Below are 10,853 nucleotides of genomic sequence, written 5' to 3'. Positions count from 1 at the left end.
TGGAATGTGGGAGGAAACCGGAGTACCCGGAGAAAACCCACGTGTGCACGGGGAGAACATGCAAACTCCACACAGAGATGGTCGAGGGTGGGAATTGAACCCTGGTCTCCTAGCTGTGAGGTCTGCGCGCTAACCACTAGACGTCATTGAGTTGAAATCCTCACACCAGCAAAATGAATGACAAATTTACACAGTGAGCGTTTTTAATTAATCGTTTAATAATCCTACATTGCTGTTGCCTATGGTATAAATTCTGCAAACAAGTTGGATGTTAAAGAAGTGCTTAGAACATTGCAGCCAACAACAAACTAATCAAAAATATTACCAAAAAAATACCAAATAAGTTAAATTATACTGGGTGAGGGGAGAAGCAGCCATCAAGTTGTGTTACGTTACGTTAGTCATACTGTAAATGTCTCGAGTTTTAATTGGGGTGAAAAGTAAAGGCACTACATTAAGGCAGCTAAGCTGAGTTTATTAGCTATCACTAAAATCACAAAGCGCTTAACAGAATTATTTCATTTATTTCTAAATATGTGGTGGAAAATCTAAGATAAACCGTAAATTATAGCAACGCAAGTTTGAGAAAAAAAACACCCCACATTGCTTGTTTTGGGACAAGGCACATATTATATTCATTCAGATTTAAAAAAATAGGCGTTAATATAAATTGTTAGCTGTATTAATATATTGTGCTGACAATATTCTCAATTTAAAATAAAAGCAGTACAAATCAAGACTTTTTCCACACATAATAATGCGCACGTTGCTCCACTCAAGAAGAAATGACCTAGCGTATTGTATGGGAACAGACTATGAAATATGAAATAAAAAATAATGTTGGCCAGAAGAGATGAACTAAAGAACTCTCAACCACACAGCCAGAGGAATGCCTTCAATTACACATTATGGGCTCTAAAAAAAGACAATACATTTGGTCATAATCTAAAGGAATGTTTGTGAAAACAAACCATATTTTGAAAACTGATCTCAAATAGAACCAGTGTATGCATGTACATACACTAGCTTCAGCAGCTGTGCCTTAACAATAGTGGAAGAGCAGTGTTCTTATGTAGTGTGTTTGACATAAATATTTTAGAATATCAATACTGTTGGGAGGCCAGTCAATATAATAAATGATGCTAAGTATTCTTACACACACACTGTTGGAAGGATACCGAGTGTAACTAGATTAGTAGCCAAACTTTTAGCTGTTTTTTCACCTGCAGATAGTTTGGTGCACAAGAATTTGCAAGTCCTTCTGAGGACTATTTGCCAACCTCAAACAGGCAGACGTGTGGTCAAACAAAGGTCTGCACTGGTGTGATGGATCGTGTTGGGGAGCCCGCTCTGTCAGAGGAAGACGATGCCGAACGATTGGTCACCTCTCTCTGTAGCTCGTCCACTCTCTTCTGCAGCTCGGCACGCTTAGCGAGCAGTTCCTTGTAGCGCTGATGAACAGGTTCCTGGAATAAGGACAGGCACAGGTAATCTACAGAAGGCCCGGGAAATACAAGCCAGTGCTTACCTGAGGCCTCATGCGAGGGTTCCAACGTATGTAGTAGCCCACCCAGAGCTCCAGGTGGCGCAAGCTGACCACAGGGAACAGCACATGGTTGGAGAAGTTTACATACAAAGGATTGCTGAACTCCTCCAGCTGGCTATTAATGTAAGACCACAAGGACACTGTCCTTTTGGGAATCTCCTGTAAAACAGACAGTCATGTAGTTTCAGTGGCTACTACAGTAAAGTCTCGTTATATCGATATTCTCGGGTGTCGGAACAAATACCGATATAACCGGACTATCCATATATCCGATCCTGCGCCGAACTGCATTAAAAGTGGGCGGATCTTTGATATGGCATGTAATTTTCTCCTTGAGTTCATGGATTGCGTATCTAGCATGCTTTTGTACTACAATACATTTTGTACTACAGTATATAAAAATAAACTTACGCTGTAGTGATTACCGGTTACCGGGACATAATTCACCCCGGAACTATCGATAGGGAAGGTGTTGCCACCCGGAGGGGTAGGCGCGAGGGACGGGTGTTTTCCGCTGTGTGTGCTGCACTCTGGTGGTGGAAGTGTGAAAAATAAAGTTGACTGGAAGCAGCCGTTCGCCGTGTTCTTTTTTGGTATTGAAATCCTTAAGCAAAGATTGATTTAAGCTGCTTTTGTATCGATATAAGCAGACCAAATTGGCTGGCGGGAGATGAAAAGGGCATCGTAGTAACCGGATTATCATAGTAACCGGGTATCGTACTAACAGAACTAATTATATCATAAAAGACTAGAAATTTGCCGGGAAATGAAAATAGTATCATAATAAGTAGTAATTCGTTTTAACCGATATCGATATAACGAGACTTTACTGTATATGAAAAGACACTGAATAAACATACTTCCTTCATCCTCTGCTGTTCGCTGTTACACAGGAATGTCCCAAACAGGCAGCTGTAGAGGTGGTCCAAGATGGTCACCAGGAAGTATTCGTTAAACTCGAAAGCGGCAGGAAACTGATGAAAGCAGTCATGTTAGAAACACTAAAATAAGGTTACATATACCAAAATGTATTACTGGCAACTTAATTGCACACCTGGCGAGTCAACTGCCAGACACAGTCAATGAATTGAATGAAAACAGGCGAGCGATCTGCATCTGTGTGGTTCTTATCGCCATGGCCAATACGCTGAAACGTGGAAGAGTTGGTGATGCAACGGCTGATTTTAAAGTCAGGGTAAAAAAAAAAAAACACCCGAGACATTACCAGCTGGAAGCGGTGGCCAAAGCTAAGCCATTCTTTCTCCAGTAACACCTGGAAGCCACGAATGGTGCGGTAGTAACCGTCCAGCATGAGCATGGCCAGTGAGGTGAGCTGTGCCGTTCTGTCCCAGCCGTCGCTGCAGTGCACCACCACAGACGTTTTGCCCGATTCTACCTTGTCTGCAATACGCAGTGCTCCTGCAAGGATCAACTACAAAACACAGCAGTGTTAACTCTATAATTGATGGAGTGTTTTTCCATTGCTGTTGCACATCAGACGGCTCACCTTGATGTGCTCAAGCCAGTGGGTAGACTCCAGATTGGAAAGCCAATGAGAATCCTCAATGTTGGGGTAAACGATATCCTTCAGCTTGCGCAGTGACTCTCTCATTACATGGATGTTGTGAATATCCAAGAACACCAATTCAGCATTTTGATAAGCATCCTCGCTTTCATATCCACCACCTTTCATCTACAGAACAAAAACAGTTGTTTAGTACGATCGTGGACCATACTAGTAGTTATTTCCTCATAAAGCAACTCAGACCTTGTTGGCAGCAGCATTGACACTGGGCCTAGCGTCAAAAATGAAGAGTTTATGTGATTGGGCATTGGCATCCATAATTGCTTGCAGGTATTTTTCATCCTCCTTGCTACGCTTCCCGTTCACGCCAACCATGGGCTGACTGCAGCGTGTCACTGTCGCCTGACTCTCTGGGTGAATCCATGACAGCACCTACACACACAGCAGAAGGAAACATGGGTGCAAGATGTCTCCAAAAATAGATGAACCAAGAATGATGGAACATTTACTTACAGGTATCCTACCCTTTGCCCGGAAGGCAGCTACCCGTTTCAGCTCCTCATCGGGGATGTTGACAGGGACTGCCAGAGTTGATGGGTAGGTGTCACACAGCTCATAGTGGTCGTTTACTTTTGTAACCCTCCAACTTTCATTGGGTATGCCCTAACACACACACACACACACACACACACATAACCAACAATATAAGTTGAAGAAGTCAGAGTTTCCTCCAACCACAAATGGTTGGTGGATTAATTGGATGGTGGTAAGATGAATGAACTTGTACTGCCTGCTAGAGACATGTCCAAAAGTGGTCACGATGAAATACCTGTCTTTTGTATTCCGAGACTGCGTCATACACCTTCCATCCATTCTCAGGAAACACTTGTCCATACTTAAAGGCAAATATTTGCTGTGGGCAGCGGGAGGTGAGAAGCGTGGTGAGAAGCAACAAGAGCCATCATGGTTGACATATGCAAAAAAATTAAAAAATACTGTACATATTCAGTGGTGTGAAAACATATTTGTCCCTTTCCTGATTCCTACTTTCATGCTATGCTCTTGGGAGTAATTTTGGTTGGCAGGCCACTCCTGGGAAGGTTCACCACTGTTCCATGTTTTCGGCATTTGTGGATAATGGCTCTCACTGTGGTTCTCTGGAGTCCCAAAGCTTTCGAAATGGCTTTATAACCTTTCCAGACAGATAGCGCTAAATTATTCTTATGTTTTAACAGGTGGGGTAATCAACTTTTCGCAAAGGGCCATGTAGGTTTGGGGGAAAAATGTGTTTCATTTAAAATCTGGATTTTGTGTTCAGTTGAGTTATCATTCACGAATATTACAATGTGTTTGATAATCTGACAAACAAGGAAAAAAATAAATCAGGAAGGAGGCAAACACTTTTTCCACACCCCTGTGTGTGTGTGTGTATATATGTATATTTATACAAGTATACATATCACTCACCAGCCCGTTGGAGACAGGAAACGCAAATTTCATCAACACTTCAAAAATTGACTTCCTGAGCGTGTCATCCACTTGTTTATGAGCAAATCGCAGATTGCGCATATCCTGTGGAGAGGCAGAGCAAGCAGGTCACGGTCATGCACAGGGCTCAGCAGGAGGCTCCAAACACAAGCTTTGTGGCAGGTTCATATCTAGTACCCAGCATTACATTGGACACAAAATTAATTGTCATGTAATCAAAAAGCAATAGCTACCTACTGTATAATCCTGGTATTCAGGCACCATCTAATCATCCATGATTGCACTTAATGCCGTAATCCCTAAATTGCATAACCAGTGCTTTCATTGCAAATGGCATATTTACAATCCAAAAGGTGAAATAATTTATTGGAAATATTTCCAGACCAAGAACTTGCTGAGCTAGCAAGGTTGTTGCTCTGCATAGCACATCGGTATCATTAACATCAGAAAAAATATAATACGGTTATGAACAGACATCTCATTTTTATACCAATACGGGACGATATCAGACATCCCTAATCTGAAAGCATCATGTTCCGACTGACCTTGCAGACGAGGCCATAGGATACATCACCGCGGCTTGATGCACTGCCAATCTTCTCCACACGACTCACAACCCCAAGGGGCAAATCCAACACAAAAGAGGGATCCTGTCAATTGACTGCATGTTAACACAAAAAAAAATGAATGGATTCAAAGTGGATTTCGAAACCGGATTCAATAGGTGTACCCTGTCCATGCACTTGAAGAACAGTCTGTAATTGGTAACTGTGATAGTTCCACGTAGTGCTCCAGTGAAAGGACAGAAATAGGTGACGTCTTGAGCTGCAATCACATTAAAGACTTGTAGACACACCTGACAAGTCCAACATGAGTTTGCAACTAAACACATACCCATATCTTGCACGGTCTCATTTGGAAGTAAGAGTGGTTCCTCTTTATCAGAATCTCGAAGAACCTATATGAGGAAACATGAAAATCAGTGGTGAAGAACTAGAAAAAGCCTCTGAACACATTTGTTTATGTAAGAAGCATATACCTTTGTATGAATTTTGGGCTTCACCTTAAAACAGAAAAGAGTTGCATGTCAGTCGTGAGTTAATTCAGACATGGGATTAACTCCATATTCATCTTTACTAACCCTGATCTCTGGGGAGAACTCTGCAGCGGTGGCCATAGAGTCAGACGACATGGCAGAGGGGGGTTTAACCTGTGCCGAGCGGTCAGAGCGAGAAGTGGAAGAGCTGTTGTGGGATAATATATAGTGATAGGTTTATACCTGAAATGTCTAGATCAGGGGTCGGCAACCTTTACTATGAAAAGAGCCATTTTACCCAATGCCCACTGAAGAAAAATAGCCTGGAGCCGCAAAACATATAGTATGTTTAAAACAACATTGGAGGGAATTTGGGGGTATCAAAGTAGTTCAGATAAGAAAAGACGAGTTGGAGTACTCTTGCTAGTTTTGGAGATAAACTTACATAAATGTATGTGTAAACTACTGTAAACGTAAAAACAGGTTCCCATGCCGCTGTTTTTAAATTATCTCAAATTTATTTTTTAGATTTGTAGGTAAGTATTACTTGTTTTCCTTCATGTACTGAACTGGATAGCAGTCAGAACTCACTCAGGATGCATTCATGGTCTCAGACAAAGTTGGATTTTTTAAAACTCATTACAAAAGACGTGCATTTTCCCCACTCGGGTGTTAAAAATATTCAAGCATCGCAAAGGGAGCCACAATAAAGAGGCTGAAGAGCCACATGCGGCTCTGGAGCCGCAGGTTGCTGACCCCTGGTCTAGATGGCCAGTGGGGTGGCTACGGCCACCATGTCGCTCTGCCACTGCCTGCACTTGACCACAGTCTTATTTGTCATCCTGTTTCATTTATACATCTGTGCTTCTGAAACAATGCTTTTCTGAACAAAACGGGTCACTTTATATAAAATAACAGTTTTCGGATCCTAACAGCGAGGATTTAAAGCAAAAACTATATCTTAGTTTAGTCTAGTTTCATAAGACTTTTTGGTCTTTCTGTGTTACAAAACACAAATGTAGCATCTGTCAAACAATCAAAAGGAGGACAGACATGGCCGTTTTGTACTTACTTGTCGGTTATGTCTTATAACAAAAATATTTATAATTTTGATTAGCTAGCATTGCGTGTGAAACAAAAGCACCAATAGAACATAGACCATTACCAATTTTGGACTATTTTCACTTTAAAAATGATCATATAAACATAGTAACAGCTTCTCCATATTAGCGAACGTAAGCTGTCAAATACAGTGGTCACTTCTCGTACTTGTGGTTTAATTAATTACTTCTGAAAACCTTTAGAGTTACTTTGATAGTAGGTGCTTCGTAAAGTTCCATAAAATTTAATGTTTAAATAACAATTTATTAGTTTCAAAACTTTTAGCTAGCTAATAAGCTACTGTACCTGGTCAATGAATCAACACTCGGCTGTCGAGAAGATTGCTTCGAGCCCAAACTGTCGATGCTCCCGGCTTTCTCCATGTTATTCTGTTTAAACTTCTCTTTGGTTGATATTAGAAAGCCCGAGGTTGCAATAAAGAGCAGTAAACGTGTGTCTAATCCCCCCCTAAGAGTATTGTAAATCCAGAGCAACAAAAGGAAGCCGCCATCTTTCCTCAGCAGCCTCACATTAGCTTGTTTACAGGGATGTGAGACAGCGCCCTCTGTCGGTTGAGGGGCACATGCAACCACAATTCAACAAAAACATTTCAAATCACAATATCCCTTCTCATGTCTTATTGTACATTTACTCAAATATCCATTCATTTATTTTCTATGCCGCTTATCCTCACTATGTATGGTACGCTGGAGCCTATCCCAGGTGTCCCCGCTGAGAGGCGGGGTACACCCTAGACTGGTCGCCAGCCAATCACAGGGCACATAAAGACAAACAACCATTCACACTCACATTCATACCTATAGACAATTTAGAGTCGCCAATTAACCTAGCATGTTTTTGGAATGTGGGAATGCAAATATGTATAATAAAATATTTCAACCATATCAGAATTTAAAGGGGCATTTTATGACTAAGGAAAAACAGGCCTTATATGATGACTTATAAAGGCCCTTTGCTTATTGCGTCACAAGATTAACATGGGCCTGCAATTTAAAACACATGTTCTATTCCTCACACTTCTATTTTGCTTATTTTGTGGCTTTTTTAGATTAAAGTATACACAAGATGCGTTACTTTATTTTACACTTGTGTAGCAAGTAGGAATGTTTCTCCCTTTTGCATCTGTCAAGTGTTTTACTCTAACATTTTTTGAACTTTTTCTTTGACTTTATTTTGCTACCAATGCATTGCATTGTTGACTCTTTTTTTTTTACACTTTGGTGACAAGAATGTTTGTCCCTCTTGCCTTTATCAAGTTATTTAACGTTAGTTTATTTTGCTTTTGACATTGTAAATGAGACAGCTGTCAACGCAGTTATTTTACAGTGCTTAACTTCTCTTTACACTTGTGTGACAAGAATGCTTGACCCCTTTGGCTATGTCATGTGTTTTACTGTTTTTAAATGTTATTTGGCTTTAGTGTACAAGTTATTAACAAATATAATACAGAATGCATTTTAATGACATTTTTATTGGGACAGAAAGCAATCGGTATCAAAACACATTTCCGCCACTGAAAGAAAAAAAAAATCTCAATAGTAAGTCATAATAAATTTTTAAAAGTTAAAATTAAGAGATAGTCATATTTGTGAGATAAAAAGTCAAAATTCTGATTAATTAATAAAAAGTCTAAATTATGAGATAGTCATAATTATGATACAAGCATGTGAAGAAGCCTGCACATGCACAGTTTGTATCAAATAACTTTGACTTTGTATATCATGATTTTCACTTTTTAATGTCATAATTATGGCTTTCTGATCTCACAATAATGACTTATCAAATAATTTTGACTCTCATAAGTATAACTTACCATTGCCATATTTTTTTCAGTGGTAGAAACGGGCTTACAAAAAATAAAAGAAAACACAATAGTTTTTCATTTAACATACTTTTCCATAAATTTCTTGTGGAACTCAGAGCGGAGCGTGTCATTGATGAAGCGTTTCTCCTTTCTTGCTTTGTCCATGCCTTTCGCGCAGTTCTTGAACACAACATCGTCATCCCACCTAGAGAGATGATACAGCAATAAGTCGGTGAAAGTATGCACTAAGTGTTGAAGACAGACTCATTGTGATTGGTATATATTTTACATTACCTCCTTTTGACCTTAAACGTGGTCGGATTCTGAGCCATTTGTTGTTGTTGTTGTTGTTGCTGCTGCTGCTGCCCTGCTAAATTAATCAATGGATTGCCACTCAATATATTCTCCATGCGGATCCTCTCCTCCTCTGCCTTTTGCTCCCTGTCCTAAGATGAATAATACACCATATACAGTAAGGTAATGTAAGTAACAATGGTGTGTTTTCTTTTATCTAAAAAAAAAAATTTTACTCTGCGTTCTTGCTCTTCAGCCCGCTCCTTTTTAATCTTCTCAAGCTCCGCCAGAAGAGCTGCAGTGTCATCATCATCGCTATCTTCCTCTGAGTCGTCATCCTCATCGTCCTATTCATAAACGGGCATCGTTAGTGAGGCAGCTTTTCCTGAATGCATCATCAGTCTTGCAGGACAAGTATGTACTTCAGTAAGAGGATCATCTGCATCAAGATTGGCTGCTGGGATCTGATCCAGTCTGGGCCTCTTGGAGGAGGATGATGAGGAAGATGAAGATGATGTGGTGTGCTCTGGTTCGTTTAAAAAACGGCAAATACAGAGCTAGTAAAACAATTACATAAAAAGATTATGATGAGCCGAGATTTTCCTCAAAGACCAACCTCTTGGTCCCCTCTCTCTGGTCTTCTCTCGTGCAGCGACATGCTCCCTTTCCTCCAGCTCCCTGCGGAAGTCACGGGTACGCACCTCCTCAGGAGCATCCTGGGTAGGCTGCCTGAGAGGGAAAAAAAACAGATGACAGAATATTTGTACGCGTCGATGACCACACTAAAAACACAAATGAAGCTTTAGTTCATCGAACTACTAACCTGTACTTGATCTTTGTGTGACCTGGAAGATCTCGACTTGAATACTGCTTGGACAGTGCACTCAAATCGCCTTCCCCCTTTCCCCTGCCTCCTCTGGCTGGTTCAAACGTCGGTCTTGCAGCTGTAGTCATCGTGGATGGCTCTAAGATAATACAAATGCATATAATAACTACCTCGTACAATTAATACAATGGAAATGAGTCAAGAGTGTGAGAACAATCCACGGCACATATATCCCTTTGTCCCTTGTATATTAAGAGCAAGCCATTTTGATCTGCTAAATTATTCGATCTTTTTCCAGTAGCCATGAGATGTGAGCTAGCTAGTGACGCTAACAAGCTAACAGGCACACCAGGTTGAAAATGCCATTTATGAGTAAAGAAAATGCATATTCTCATTATCATCATGTAACAAGCATTTACAAACGTCTTAATAAAACTGACCCTAGACCCGAAAAGCTAGAAAACATGAAGATAAACATAAATGTGTTAACACTTACAGCGCTCCTCCTGCTCAGCAGAAAGGATAAACTTCCGGAATTATTGCGTCACTTCCTGTGAAACAAGAAGCAGGAGGATGCGTTCAGAGACACACGGACAACAAAAAATTATTTCCTCAAAACAACAATTCTACGCAAATTATGTAGCGGTGGTTCCACTAAATCATATACGTTTCTGCTTATTATTATTAGTATTAAAAAAATCACTAAATATGATGTTTATGAACGCTAATGAATAAATAAATTGATATGAGAGTGTAGTGATGCAATGCAGAAGGTAGGAGGCAGAAAGTCCCACACGATGAATCATATTATTGCTTCACATACCCGAAACGGCGTTATTTTCAGTTCATATTTGTGTCGATGCTTCATATTAATGACCGCTCGCGAAATGAATAATAGAACATGGTGAAACGCTGCTAAAACCAAACATGTAAAAGAAATTTATATCCATATATATATATATATATATGCACATGTATGCCACATGTATACTGACACAAACAGGTGTAAATATTCAAAATGGAATGTAAACAATTAGACATACCACAGATGCATTTGTACTTTACTGCTCTATAAGGATTTCTGTATTAGAAGTTCAAATTATTGTGGCAATGCACATTGTCAATGACTTGAATTAAGAGAATGCTGGAAGCAAAATGACTATTACACATCACCAGTAGGGTAAAAGTAACCTATCTCAGGCTCATTACAAA

General features: G+C 40.1%; 2 protein-coding genes across 3 annotated transcripts; both read right to left on the bottom strand.

The window, feature by feature from the left end:
• Positions 1-200: 200 nt before the first annotated feature.
• On the bottom strand, positions 201-7,247 carry mtmr2 (myotubularin related protein 2). Of its 2 annotated transcripts, none has more exons than XM_058086296.2 (16): positions 7,003-7,247; positions 5,701-5,803; positions 5,599-5,622; positions 5,454-5,517; positions 5,290-5,384; positions 5,105-5,209; positions 4,539-4,643; positions 3,901-3,984; positions 3,585-3,734; positions 3,315-3,503; positions 3,054-3,239; positions 2,772-2,978; positions 2,601-2,693; positions 2,407-2,520; positions 1,529-1,705; positions 201-1,466 (listed from the first exon to the last, which is right to left on the bottom strand). In XM_058086296.2, exons 1-16 carry the CDS (start codon positions 7,077-7,079, stop codon positions 1,302-1,304), a joined length of 1,938 nt encoding a protein of 645 aa, XP_057942279.1. In that variant the 5' UTR covers positions 7,080-7,247; the 3' UTR covers positions 201-1,301. The 2 variants fall into 2 exon arrangements, with proteins under 2 accessions (XP_057942279.1, XP_078643841.1); XM_078787715.1 differs by having other exon boundaries at positions 5,701-5,769; positions 7,003-7,239.
• Positions 7,248-8,168: 921 nt separating this feature from the next.
• On the bottom strand, positions 8,169-10,228 carry cwc15 (CWC15 spliceosome associated protein). Its single transcript, XM_058087333.2, has 7 exons — positions 10,138-10,228; positions 9,639-9,780; positions 9,432-9,544; positions 9,238-9,341; positions 9,052-9,162; positions 8,816-8,967; positions 8,169-8,726 (listed from the first exon to the last, which is right to left on the bottom strand). Exons 2-7 carry the CDS (start codon positions 9,767-9,769, stop codon positions 8,597-8,599), a joined length of 741 nt encoding a protein of 246 aa, XP_057943316.1. The 5' UTR covers positions 9,770-9,780; positions 10,138-10,228; the 3' UTR covers positions 8,169-8,596.
• Positions 10,229-10,853: the final 625 nt, after the last annotated feature.

This window comes from Doryrhamphus excisus, linkage group LG21 (genome assembly GCF_037039965.1).
Source record: "Doryrhamphus excisus strain RoL-2023G ecotype Guam linkage group LG21, RoL_Dexc_Guam_v1.1, whole genome shotgun sequence".
NCBI classification, from domain to species: domain Eukaryota; kingdom Metazoa; phylum Chordata; class Actinopteri; order Syngnathiformes; family Syngnathidae; genus Doryrhamphus; species Doryrhamphus excisus.
The sequence above is the reverse complement of the archived record's forward strand: the minus strand, read 5'-3'. Positions and strand labels throughout refer to the sequence as shown.